Source organism: Erinaceus europaeus, chromosome 13 (genome assembly GCF_950295315.1).
Source record: "Erinaceus europaeus chromosome 13, mEriEur2.1, whole genome shotgun sequence".
NCBI classification, from domain to species: Eukaryota; Metazoa; Chordata; class Mammalia; order Eulipotyphla; family Erinaceidae; genus Erinaceus; species Erinaceus europaeus.
The window spans coordinates 89,169,912-89,184,767 of record NC_080174.1 but is presented as its reverse complement, the minus strand read 5'-3'; the positions used below and the strand labels follow the sequence as shown (position 1 = coordinate 89,184,767).

Genomic DNA, 14,856 nt, shown 5'->3' with positions numbered 1-14,856 from the left:
CTGTAAACTACTGCAAAATATATACCTGAAAGCAGAAGTACACTAGAGTTTGCAGTAAGTACCCCCCTAACACTTCCTCTCCACTATTCCAAGCTTTGGGTCCATGATTGCTCAACAATTTGTTTGGCTTCGTATGTTAACTCTCTTTTCAGTCACCAGGTTCCAGATGTCATCAGGATGCCGGCCAGGCTTCCCTGGACTGAAGACCCCACCCATGTGTCCTGGAGCTCCACTTCCCCAGAGACCCACCCTACTAGGGAAAGAGAGAGGCAGACTGGGAGTATGGACTGACCAGTCAACGCCCATGTTCAGCGGGGAAGCAATTACAGAAGCCAGACCTTGTACCTTCTGCAACCCACAATGACCCTGGGTCCATGTTCCCAGAGGGAAAGAGAATGGGAAAGCTATCAGGGGAGGGGGTGGGAAATGGAGATGGGGTGGTGGGAATTGTGTGGAGTTGTACCCCTCCTACCCTATGGTTTTGTTAATTAATACTTTCTTAAATAAAAAATAAAAAAAAAACAAGAAAAAAAAAAACCTCTAGAATAAAAGAATGAGTGAAACAACATTCTCTAATGTACTAACAACAAACAAGAATTGGCAGCCATGAAGACTCTGTCCCTCAAAATTATCTTTCAAATATGAGGAAGAAATAAGTCTTTTCAAGCCCAAAGAAACTAAAGGATTTTGCCACCACCAGTTCAGTCTTACAAGAACTATTGAAAGGAGTCTATTGAAAGATAAAAAGAAACAAAGGAACTCAAACTATCAGTGAGATGATCAATAGTAGAATAGAACTGACAACACAATAACAACAATGGAAAGAACAATGAGATAGGAGAAAGGAGAAAAAAAAAATGAACATAACAGTTTAATTAAATGTTAGATAAGACCAGCTCCAAAAAGTGTTGTGAAAGTAATGAGTCAGATAAAACATTCATGGTAACTACAAAACAATATATGGAGCAAAATCCATAGAAGGGGGCAGGGGTAGATAGCATAATGGTTCTGCAAAGAAACTCTCATGCCTGAGGCTCCAAAGTCTCAGGTTCATCCCTTTCACCACCATAAACTAGAGCTGAGAAGCGCTCTGGTAAAATAAATAAATAAAAAATCCATAGAAAGTATGAATAAAGTCAATGAGAAAACTATTATAGAAACTCAGCCACACAAAACGTCAGAGGAGCAAGCAGAAAAAGATAACAAAAATACAAAACAACCTAAAATTAAAAAAAATCAGAATATCTATATGTAAGCCTTTTATATTAATAATAACCCTAAATGTGGATGACCTAAATTCACCTATGAAAGACACAGAGGAGCTAAGCTGTGGTGAATGTAACTGAATGCACATGTTATTACATGCTAGGACCTGGGTTCAAGCCACTACTCCTTATCTGTGGGGTGTTTGGGAGGGGGGTACTTCCTGAGCAGTGGAACAGGTCTGCAGGTGCCTCTCTTTTTACTCTCTATTTCCCTCTCCCTTCTCAACTCCTCTCTATCCTAGCTAGTAATAATTAAAAACAAACAAACAAAAAACAACAAAAATCAAAAGACACAAAGTGAGTGACTAGATCAAAGCGAAGATACACCAATCCAGTCTTTAGGAAACATAAATCTAAAAGTAAGACCAGCAGAGACTCAAAGTCTCAGGCTGGATCAAGGTTTTCCTAGCCAATAAAGTAGACAAAGTTGGAGGAACTGTCATCTGTTATTTTACTATCAAATAAAATAGACTTCCAGGCCAACAAGGCAATGAAAAACATAAGCTAGTGCATGTGCTCCCAAGACAGATGTGCCCAAATATATAAAACAAACACTAGAAATGCAAATAAAGACAACCATGAGATACCACTTCACTCCACTGAGAATGTCATACATCAGAAAAGGTAACCACAACTAATGCTGGAGAGGTTGTGGGGACAAAGGAACCCTCCTGCATTGCTGGTGGGAATGTCAATTGGTCCAACCCCTGTGGAGAACAGTCTGGAGAACTCTCAGAAGGCTAGAAATGGACTTGCCCTATGACCCTGCAATTCCTCTCCTGGGGATATATCCTAAGGAACCAAAAAACACCCATCCAAAAAGATCTGTGTACACCTATGTTCATAGAAGCACAATTTGTAATAGCCAAAACCTGGAAGCAACCCAGGTGTCCAACAACAGATGAGTGGCTGAGCAAGTAGAGGTATATACACAATGGAATATTACTCAGCTATTAAAAATGGTGACTTAACTGTTTTCAACCCATCTTGGATGGAGCTTGATGAAATCATGTTAAATGAAATAAGTCAGAAACAGAAGGATGAATATAGGATGATCTCACTCTCAGACAGAAGTTGAAAAACAAGATCAGAAGAGAAAACACAAGTAGAACCTGAACTGGAATTGGCGTATTGCACCAAAGTAAAAGACTCTGGGGTGGGGGAGGGGGAGGGGAGAGTACAGGTCCAAAAAAGAATGACAGAGGACCTAGTGGGGGTTGTATTTTTATATGGAAAGCTGAGAAATGTTATGCATGTACTAACTATTGTATTTACTGTCGAATGCAAAACATTAATTCCCCAATAAAGAAACTTAAAAAAAAAATAAATAAAACAAACACTAACTGACTTCAAGGGTGACATCCATAAAAATACAGTAGGAGATTTTAACACACCATATATAGCAAGAGACAGATTACTGGGCCAGAAACTTAGCAAGAAATAATGAGCTTAAATGAAGTCCTAGATGAAAAAAAAAAAAAGAGGAGAACAGTTACCACATCCTATATGATGTGGCACAAACAGTTCTAAATGGGAAGTTCATAGCAAGACAGGCCCATACGGATAAAGAAGAGAGATCTCAAATAAACTAACATTACAACTGAACCAGCTAGGAAGGAGGCAACAAAGAGACTCAGAAGTCAATAGGAATAGAAAATAGTTCAAATCAGAGCAGAAATTAAGGAAATGAAAGCCAAAAGACATTTCAAAAGATGAATGAAAATAAGAGCTGTTTCAGGCTGGGGGTATGGATCAACCTGCTAATGCTCATGTCCAACAGGGAAGCAATTAACCGAAGCCAGAACTCCTACCTTCTGCACCCCAACAACAACCTTGATCCATACTCTCAGAGGGGAAGAAGAGATAGGAGGGAGAGCATAAGAGGGCTCTGAACTCTGGCCCCATCAGGACCTGGACAGAGAGGAGGAAGGAGGGAGGGATATTTGGAGGCAGTAATGATGTTATAAGTGGCTTGGAGGGGAAGAGAGGAAGGGACCTGGAAGAGAAGGACAATTATGTACAAATGTAGACAGATAGTAGTAGAGATTATGATTGGCCCATGTCTACAACCTGAAGGGAACTGTGGAGGCTTGCAGTGGGGAGACAAGATTCAGAACTCTGGTGGTGGGAACAATGTGGAATTATAATACCCCTGCTGACATGTAATTTTGTAAATCAGTATTAAATCACTAATAAAATTAAAACAAAACAAACAAAAACCAAGAGCTATTTCTTAATAAAGGATAAATAAAACAGATAAACCACTGGGTAAACTCACTATGAAAAAAGAGAAAGCTACGATAAAAAAAATCAGAGAACTGAGGGAATCGAAATTACAATTGATGTTGGAGAGATACGAAGCATCATATGAATATCTTATGGGCAATTTCATATTTATTTTATTTTTTATTTATTACTGGATAGAGACAGAGAGAAACTGAGATGGGAGGGGAAGACAGAGAACAAGACTGAGAGACACCTGCAGCCCTGCTTCACCACTTGTGAAGTTTTCCCCCTGCAGGTGGGGAATTATGGGCAATTTCTATGCAAATAAATTGGGCAATTTACATGAAATGGACATAGAGTCAGACTGCCTGCCCAGACTTACACAAGAGGAAGAAGATACAGTTAATAGGAAATCATTACTGCAGAAATTGAAACAGTAAACACAGTTTTTTCAAAGTAAAAGATCAGGTCCAGATGGCTATACCAGTGACTTCTTTTAAAATATCCTATTGACATATTTATTTTATTTTAATGAGAGAGAGACAGAACACAGCAGAGCACTACTTATCTCTGGCTTATGGTGGCGGTGAGGATTGAACCTGGGATTTCAGAGCCTCAAGCCTCAAACATGACAGTCTTTGGTGTATCCATTATGTAATTCCTCCTGCCCTATATCAACAAATTCTGTGGGACATTCAAGGAAGAACTAACACATATGCTCTTTAAAGTCTTCCAAAAACAGAAGTGGCCAATATTACCCTGATCACCAACATAGGAAAAGACTGTAAAAAAAAAGAGAAAAGTATAGATCTATTCTCTACTGACCACGGATGCAAAGATCCTCAAGAAAATCTTGGCAGATTCCACCACGATCCAGTAGGTTCATCCCAGGGATGCAGGGATGTTGGTTAAACATATGCAAATCAATTAATGTAATATGCCATATTAACAAAAAGAAATATAAAAATCATATGATCATTTCAATAGTCAATGAAAAGACATCTGACAGGAGCTAACATTCATTTAAGATAAATACCCCTGGGGCCAGGTGGTGGTGCACCTGGTTGAGCACATGTGTTACCACTCACAAGGAATCAGGTTTGAGTCCCCAGTCCCCACCTGCAGGGGGAAGGCTTTGCGAGGGGTGGAGCAGTGTTGCAGGTGTCTCTCTATCCATCTCCCTATCACACGATTCCCTCTCGATTTCTGGCTGTCTCTATCCAATAAATAAAAAAGATAATACAAAAAAAAAGATTAACACCCCTATGAAATTGGGACCAGAATGGAAATTTCTCAACATAATAGAGGTCACATACGACAATCTTACAGCTATCAGCATACTCAATGGGGAAAAAGCTGAAAGCATTTCTAGTCTGGAGGTAGAGAAGAATGTCCATTCTTACCACTCCTATTCAACACAATCATAAAAGAAAGATATATTAAAGAATCCAAGCTGGAAAAGAAGAATTAAACTATCACTATTTTCAGATGACATGATAATATATTGAGAGAACCCCACACTCTATAAAAGACTACTAGAAATCAATAAATTCACTAACATAGTAGGATAAAAAAATGGGGAAAATATATAAATATAGATAGATAGTTGTAGAAATAATAGTCAACCTGTACTTGTGACCTTGGGAGAATCACTGTAGCTTTCAATGAAGGGGATGGGGACATAGAACTCTGGTGGTGGGGTGGTGCAAAGTTATACCCCTGTTAGCTTATAATTTTGTAGGTCAATATTAAGGCACTAATAAAATTAAAATGAATAACAAGAAAAGATATTTGTACATAACACACTTGACAAGAGATTGATATCAAACATCCATAAAGAAATCATATGACTCACAATAAAAATAACAAAAACAACTGCCTCAAATAAAAAATGGACAAAATGCCCTATGACCCTGTAATTCCTCTCCTGGGGATAGATCCTAAGGAACCCAACACACCCATCCAAAAAGATCTGTGTACACATATGTTCTTGGCAGCACAATTTGTAATAGCCAAAACCTGGAAGCAACCCAGGTGTCCAACAACAGATGAGTGGCTGAGCAAGTTGTGGTTTATATACACAATGGAATACTACTCAGCTGTAAAAAATGGGGACTTCACTGTTTTCAACTGATCTTGGATGGACCTTGAAAAATTCATGTTATGTGAAATAAGTCAGAAACAGAAGGATGAATATGGGATGATCTCACTCTCAGGCAGAAGTTGAAAAACAAGATCAGAAACGAAAACACAAGTAGAACCTGAAATGGAATTGGTGTATTGCACCAAAGTAAAAGACTCTGGGGTGGGTGGGTGGGGAGAATACAGGTCCATGAAGGATGATAAATGACATAGTGGGGGTTGTATTGTTAAATGGGAAACTGGGGAATGTTATGCATGTGGAAACTATTGTATTTACTGTTGAATGTAAAACATTAATTCCCCAATAAAGAAATAAATTTTAAAAAATGGACAAAAGATCTGAGAGTTTTCTAAAGAAAATGTAGCTAGCCCACAGACATGACGAAATGCTCTCTCCACTTAACTTACCATTAGAAAAATGTAAATTAAAACCATAATAAGAAAAACCACCTTTCACCTATGAGAATGACCTATGTTAACAAAACTGGAAATGATAAGTTTTGGTGAGGATGTGGAGAAAAAAAAGAGAATTGTATTATACTGTTTTTAGGAATGCAAAGTGGTGTAGTCCCTTTGGAAAACAGTATGGAGAGTCCTTAGACATGTAAAAATGGAAATACCTTCTCTTAGGTATATATGCAAAGGACATGAAAACACCAATTTGAAAGGACAGACACACCTCTATGTTCATAGCTGCATTCTTGATCATCACTTCTTCTTCTAGCATTGGAATCAACCTAAATGCATATCATCAGATGACTGGCTAAGAAGTTATGGGCTACATACTCCATGGAGTACTACTCTGCAGTCAAAAGAGATGAGACTGTGTCCTTTGGGACAAAATGGGTAGAACTGGAGATTATGTTTAATGAAATAAGTAAAGAGATGAAAGACCAGATAGCTTCACTTATATGCGGGTCTAGAGATCTGATTTACAAGAACTTGTCAAAAAAAAAAATCCAAACAAAACAGAAGAAGCAAGCAAACTGTGAGACTGTGGTGGTTATCTTGGGAGGTGGAAGGAGCGGATACAGAACTTTGGTCAGGGGTGTGGTGTGGAATTAGATAGTGTAACCTTACGATCTTGCAACATACTATTAATAACAAATAAAAAATAATATGAAAACAACATAAAGTATTTGAAGTCAGAAGCAGAGAAAATAACCAACATGATTTATTTTTTTCTTTCATTATATTTGAATTTATTTGGCTAACAGGGTTATTTTCTCTCTTTCTTTCATTCCCCTTTGTTGCCCTTGTTTTATTGTTGTAATTATTATTATTGTTGTTGTTGGATAGGACAGAGAGAAATGGAGAGAGGAGGGGAAGACAGAGAGAGGGAGAGAAAGATAGACACCTGCAGACCTGCTTCACCACCTGTGAAGCGACTCCCCTGCAAGTGGGCAGTGGGGGGGCTCGAACCAGGATCCTCATGCCTGTCGTTGTGCTTTGAGCTAGGTGCGCTTAACCCGCTGCGCTACCGCCGGACTCCCGGATTTTCTTTTTTCAAGGCCGTGCCAGACAGAGAAGGAGAAAGAAACAGAGATAAGGAGACACTAGCTCCTCTTTACCACATGCGATGCTTCTCATCTATGCAGACACTCTTACGGGGTGGCCGTGGGCTCCATACCTCAGGCACAGAAAAGTCTGTGCTTTATCGAGCTATCTCCCTGCCTTTGCCCCTCCCCCGCCCCCTACTCCCGTTTTATATTTCGTTCATTTATTTCGATTGAACTCTTGGGCATGTCTTAACCATAGCAAGCATCTGGCAGTCCTAAAGCTTTTTAATGGTTTCTGACAGATATGAGAAAATCTTGGGGCTAATTCAGCATAAATATCAGGTTTGTGAGCCAAGATTAAATCAGCTACATTTTTATAAATTTCACATTAGCTGTGTGCATCCTGATATTGACCTTTAACACCCGTTTTTATCACGTGAACTGGAAAGTTATTAGAATAAGTCAAAAATAACGTGGCCTAGAATAAAGACACGGGGCGGGGGGAGGAAGAGTCACCAGTGCTAAAAATGATTTTTGAGTGCGTTCTTTCTAAAAAATTAATTAATTAATTTTTATTTTTTTATTGTTGTAATGCTTTTGATGTCATTGTTGTTGGATAGGACAGAGAGAAATTGAGAGAGATGGGGAAGACAGAGGGGGGAGAGAAAGATAGACACCTGCAGACCTGCTTCACTGCCTGTGAAGCGACTTCCCTGCATGTGGGGAGCCAGGGCTTGAACCAGGATCCTTATGCTGGTCCTTTTGCTTTGCACCAGGTGTGCTTAACCTGCTGCGCTACCGCCCGACTCCCCATGTATTTATTTTTTAATATTTATTTATACCCTTATGTTGCCCTTGTTTTATTGTAGTTATTATTGTTGTTGCTAATGATATCGTTGTTGTTAGATAGGACAGAAAGAAATAGAGACAGGAGGGAAAGACAGAGAGGGGGAGAGAAGACAAACACCTGCAGAACTGCTTCACCGCTTGTGAAGTGACTCCCCTCAGGTGGGGAGCCAGGGTCTTGAACCTAACTGGGATCCTTAGGAAGGTTTTTGAGCTTTGCGCCACCTGCTGTGCTACAGCCTGAGTTCCCTAGTGAGTTGTCTTTAAATATTAGATCGTATTGCAGACTTACTACCACTAGAGCTTTCAATTTTCCTGGTTACCTCTTTTGGAAGGGAAGTATCCTAAATTTCATTTGTTTTGTTCTGGCCAAGCGAGCCTACTCACTGCCACGTTGCGGCAGTATTTTAACATGTTCTTTAAGGTATTCTTCTATTTAACTATCTCTTTAGAAATGTTTATCCTGCTTAAAACTTGCAAGGTGTTTAAAAGAGTGTTGTTTAAGAATCACAGGAAAAAACAGTCTTCTATTCACTCTTACGGAAGATTCCACTAAATCAGGGTATGACGTCTCCCATGATAAATAACTTGTCTACCAAATCAGAGTACAGTGTATAACTTATAACGGACAATGTCAACTTAAGTGCCTGAGCCCCTTTTAACTTAGTTTCTTCTCTTATACATAGCGGGTGAAAATAAATGTTGACCACAGATACTTAATTGTCAGGAAGAAACGCAGTGAAGCAACACAGTACTTTCTTCCTAATCTCAGCACGGTGCCCGGCATCATCAAACACTGCAGCAGTGAAAGCACTGACCTGCTAATGTTTTAAAATACAGATATCCTGAAAGCACTGTTGCCATCCATCACTGCAAATGGCTTTAATAGCAGTTCTTAAAATGCTCAAATATTACTGCCTGGAATTCAAGCTCCTCTTCTCCAATCAGGTAACTCTCATTTGTTCTAGAGTAATTCTCCAGGCTTTTTTGTTTGTTTGTTTTGAGAATGATAGTTTTAAAACTTTCTGCTATTTGTACACCACTAACAAAACTCAGGATTCAGCAGTCACATATCTTAGAATATGAACCTTGAATTTGTTAGATTTTTTTGTATCTTTACATGCAAAGAAATATCACTAGATTAAAATAGAATACTAGCTAATATGTCTTTACCACTTAATCTCTCCCTTTTTAAAAGCACATACAACTTTTATTTAGATTTCCAATTACTCATTTGCTTTTCAAATCATTTTAACTAAAATGATTCCAGTCAAACTCCACAAAGTAGACTTTTCTAACATTAGAAGTATTTTAGCCCTCAAGCTTGTTGACGAAGCAATTCTTATATCTTTGGAATGTTAATATGATTTAGCTTTTCCAAAACTCTTTGGCACTATTTGATCTGGCCTGCTGTGAGATAATCACTACTTCTTTAAAATGCAGCAACACTTAAGCTCTTTTGAGTGTTCAGCTTACTTCAGTTTCTGATTTTCCACTGCTATACTAACTAGCCTATTGACTACTTACTTCATGACAAGTGCAAACGTGACATTAACCTTAAAAACATCCATTGTAGAACAAAACATAAATCCCCTAAAAAGTCTGGCAATTAGTACATTTATTTCAGTAAATCCTACTCTAGACTAACACTCTTCATTATCATTTTAATTTCCTTAGGTTGATTCTTACAGAATCTTGAAATGATATATCTTACTAGTGTAATAAAAACTAAATTTGAATATTTAAAGCTTTCTTTATTGTTTCTATGCTGAGGTAGTAAGAAGACACATCTGTGCACAGGTTCTAAAATTTAAGATTTTAGGCAAAATTTCTGTAGCAGAGGATAATCAGAAAATATTAATTATGATAGGAAAAAAATTCAACTGAGCTTACACATGGAAGACATGCTAGAATTTTAAAGACATGCTAGCTGTATGGTTTCATGTTTAACTACACACACACACCTAGTAATGTTTTCACTGAGATTAAAAATTATTTCAGCCTCTAATAAGATTAATTACATGGACAGTGTTTAATCAGCGTAGCATTGTATGGAATTTCTAAAGCAAGTAGAAGATGCCAGGCAATGGTGTCATCAGTAAATCACACTGCCTGCTATGCATGGGAAGCAGGGTTCAAGCTCCTGGTCCACCCTGCTGTGGGGAAGCTTCAGAAGCTATGGAGCAATGTTACAGGTGTCTCTCTGTCTCTTCCCTTCCTCCTCTAGTATTTGTCTCTGTTTATATCAGAAATTAAAAAAAAAAAAAAAGAGGGGGATATCCTCTCCCTCTGTTCTCATCATAATGATAACAGAAATTTCTTAACACAGGCTGGGGGTATGGATCGACTTGCCAATGTCCATGTCAAGTAGAGAAGCAGCTGCAGAAGCCAGAACTCCCATCTTCTTCACCCACGAAAGAAATGTTGTCCATGCTCCCAGTGAGGGAGAAATGTTAGGGGAAGAGTGGAAGAAGGCTCTGAATTCCAACTCCATCAGAACCCAGAGAGAGAAGAGGAAAAGAGGAAAGATAGTTGCAAGTAGTAACAGGTGCTAACAGGTGCGGGCGTGACTTAGAAAGGAAGGGAAGGCAGAACCATGGGGGGTGGAATAAAAGGGCAAATCTATATAAATATAGACAAAGAGTTGTAGAATAATAGTCAACCCATGCCTGCAACTTTGGGAGAAATATGTAGCTTCCCGTGGAGGGAATGGGGACAGAGAACTCTGGTGGTGGGAAGGGTGCGGAGTTGTACCTGTTAGCTTAGAATTTTGTAAATCAATCTTAAGTCACTAATAAAATCTTAAAAAAAATTCAGGAAATGAAAAATAAAGCAAGAAAATATAAAACAAAACAAAACAAACAAACAACAACAACAACAACAAAATCCTTCCTAACTGGCTCCACTGTCTACAGCTCATTTTCTGAAAAGCCGTCTGAGTTGTCTTGCCGTGAGCACTTGGTTGTGACTTTTCCCTGTATGGACATGGCAGTGCTTCCTTTCTCATTTTTTTCTGAATTTAAGTCAAGTGTGATATGACTTTCGCCTGTCTTTCCAGCCTGATTTTTCTTTTTTTTTTTAATATTTATTTATGTATTCCCTTTTGTTGCCCTTGTTGTTTTATGGTTGTAGTTACTATTGTTGTTATTGATGTCATCATTGTTGGATAGGACAGAGAGAAATGGAGAGAGGGGAAGACAAAGGGAGAGAGACAGACAGACACCTGCAGACCTGCTTCACCGCCTGTGAAGCGACTCCCCTGCAGGTGGGGAGCCTGGGGCTCGAACTGGGATCCTTGAGCTGGTCTTTGCGCTTTGTGCTGCGCTATGGCCTGACTCCCTACCAGCCTGATTTTCTATGGTTCCCCTTCTTCAGCCTCCATTATTAAACATGTGTCCTTTCCAGATGCTTAAGCAAAGTTTTTTTTTTTTTTTAGTTTAGCTTATTTTTGACATCTATAACCACGGTATTTTTGATGTGTGCTCTCTTCAGGAACTTATTTTTCCTTAAGTTATATTTTTAAGTTTACACACACTATCATAATTATGGTTAATTAATATGTATTGCTATAACATATATATATTGCCTAAAGGGTTATTGCTGAGGTTTGGTGCCTGCACCCAGATCCACTGCTCCTGGAGGTTATTTTTTCCCTTTTGTTGCCCTTGTTGTTATTGCTGTCGTCGTTGTTGGATAGGACAGAGAGAAACCGAGAGAGGACGGGAAGACAGAGAGAGGGAGAGAAAGACACCTGCAGACCTGCTTCACCGCTTGTGAAGCGACACCCTCCCTACCCCCGCAGATGGTGAGCCGGGGGCTCGAACTGGGATCCCTTATGCCGGTCCTTTCACTTAGCGCCATGTGTGCTTAACCCGCTGCGCTACTGTCCGGCCCCCTAACATACTCCTTTGTATGAATAATAAAACTTATTTACATATTTTCTTGTGGTAGACATTTGGGTTTTCCCAATTTTCTACTGTTATAAACACTGGAAAATTATCCTTCTTGGTATGTATAGAAATCTTAGGAGAGGGAGTGGGGCGGTAGCACAGTGGGTTAAGCGCAGGTGGCGCGAAGCACAAGGACCGGTGTTAGGCTCCTGGTTCTAGCCCCCAAGTCCCCACCTGCAGGGGAGTCGCTTCACAGGCGGTGAAGCAGGTCTGCAGGTGTCTGTCTTTCTCTCCCTGTCTCTGTCTTCCCCTCTTCTCTCCATTTCTCTCTGTCCTATCCAACAACGATGACATCAGTAACAACAACAATAACTACAACAACAATAAAAACAACAAGGTCAACAAAAGTGAAAATGAATAAATAAAATAAAATAAAGAAATCTTACGAGAATGATATCTAAAGAGGAAAATTGTTGGACTGTAGGTACGTGCATGTTCAACTTTATAAGATAACATGTTGTCAAAGTGACTCTACTTATATTCCCACAAAAGAAATAAGACTTTCTGCTATTGTCACACTAGCAAAAAGCTTTTTTTCAGAGTTAATTGTTGCAATACTCATAGATACAAAATACCATTATTTTTTCATTTCCTTCATTGACAAAAAGTTTTAGTTTTAATGTTTATGCCATTGATTCCTTTAGATTTTAATGATTTTTGTGTGTATTTTTTCATATTGATTTATAGTAGCTTTAAAAATAGATTCTTGGAATAACAATTCCATACCCCTCATATATGTTGTAAGAATCTCCCAGATTGAGTCTTTCTTTTTGAATGCCTTGGTTTGGCATGAATTATTTCAATGAGATTTATCAGTTACCTCATAAGACTAAATGTCCATAAGGGAAAATACCATCTTATCTTTGTTTTCTAGAGTACAACAGTCATCAAAACATATGGGTGTTGCTTGGAACAGACATAATTACTAAGTATTTGTTGAATGAATTAGTGGATTGATGGTATGACATGGTGAAACAATCACTTTGTGGTCAAATGTGATTTTATCGGTAAGGGTGAGAGAGTCAGAACTGTGTGTCACACACCTCCCTGTCCTTGCACTTCAAGGGTAGTAGAAAGCACTATGAAAAAAAAAAAAGGACTATGAGCTGTGACTGTTTTGCAGAAAGATAGAAGGACATTGCTTAAACAAGTATATTAGTGGCTCTTAATGTTGGTAAATATTTGTTTTTCATTGTTTTCACTGCCCTTACATTCAGTGAATCTCCCTTTAATGGGATAATATTTAGCCTGAATTTATTTATTTTTTAAACAGTTATTTTAAAAGTATTTATTTTTATTATTGGATCGAGACAGAGAGAAACTGAGTGGAGAAGCAGAGATAGGGAAAGAGACAGAGAGACACCTGCAGCCCTACTTCACCACTGGTGAAGCTTCTCCCACCCCACGCCCCCTCACAGGTGGGGAGCCAGGGGCTTGAACACAGATCCTAATGTGTGCCCTTAACCAGGTGTGCCACCGTCTGGCCCCTTTTAGCCTAAATTTATCACCAAGTTATAAATGATGTTAAGACACAAGGCATAAATAACATGTTACAGTAAATAGGCAAGATTCATAGTCTGTGTCATTAATTTGAAATTGGTTACCTTTTTAGTAATGGCGTCCGGAGGTACATCCCGCCTCCCCAGAGGATAAGGATTCCATTGGCCACTAGGAGATACATCTTCTTGTCCATTGTCTAAAATGTTGCTTTGCTGGGACGGGGTCTATTGCGAAAATGGTATAGCACTGTTTAGTGATATGATGGGACTTTACCACTGTTTTCTGAAAAGAGTCCCTAATGGTTATGGTAAAATTAATTTTGATTAGTGGCAGAAAGACATATATTCTGAACTGGAAGTATTATTGTACACTGTTTACTCAGTAAGAATTCTAACTTGACAGTTTGGGGAAACAGAGTAATTCGATGGAGATATTACCATCTTAGATTTATTTACTTCAATTTAAAGAAAAGTTTAAACATTTTTCAGTGCCTGGATAAAAATAAGCAGAATTAACCAAATGTTAAAACCACAACATTTAAACTCACTTAATTTGCTTAATTAGTATGCTCTCACCATTTAGACTATATATTGAAACCAGATAATACATCATATATAATTTTTAATATTTTAAAGACAAAATTTGTTTGCCTTTATTGGTTCTGGAAGATTATGCCTCGCACTAATCCAAAATAGTGTAAAGACTGCTGTAGTGAAAAGATCTTTGATAAATTGACATTACCTACAGATTGACTGAAACAACATACAAAATATTGTGCTGGTAGACTCATGCTGAAGTAAGTCATCACTGCTTTGATTTCCAACTTTTCCATATTAACACATATTAATTTATGCATTAAAGTTTAAACTCCACATATATTTTAATTTTAATTGTTTATTTTTGACAAGAAAAATGTCTTTTCCTTACTATTATTATTGGGTTTGTAGGAGGAACTCTATAGGCTGACCTGAATAACTTCAAGTAGCTACACTTGTCTTTAAGACAATTTCTAGTGGAAAAACATCATAATGGAATCTTTTCCTGTGGGAATCCAATTTGCATTCGTTTTGTCTTCCTCTAGTTTACAAGATGATCAGGAATGGCTTGACTCCCCAGAATAACTCTTTTTTTTTTTTTTTTTTTTTTTAGGTTTAAATTTTTATTTATTTATTTTCCCTTTTGTTGCCCCCCTTTTTTTCATTGTTGTAGTTATTGTTGTTATTGTCGTCATTGTTAGATAGGACAGAGAGAAATGGGGAGAGGTGGGGAAGACAGAGAGGGGGAGAGAAAGACAGACACCTGCAGGCCTGTTTCACTGCCTGTGAAGCGACTCCCCTGCAGGTGGGGATCCAGGGGCTTGAACCGGGATCCTTAGCTGGTCCTTGTGCTTTGCGCCACCTGCACTTAACTCGCTGTGCGACTGCCTGA

General features: G+C 38.5%; 1 protein-coding gene across 2 annotated transcripts in view; it reads right to left on the bottom strand.

Moving 5' to 3' along the window:
• The window catches only part of LRRC7 (leucine rich repeat containing 7), a 583,417-nt gene that overhangs the window by 77,330 nt on the left and 491,231 nt on the right, over positions 1 to 14,856 (bottom strand). For both annotated transcript variants that reach the window (XM_016189360.2, XM_016189361.2), the window contains one exon: positions 13,533 to 13,652. In XM_016189360.2, the coding sequence (XP_016044846.2) occupies positions 13,533 to 13,652 (120 nt within the window). The remainder of the gene's footprint in view (positions 1 to 13,532; positions 13,653 to 14,856) is intronic.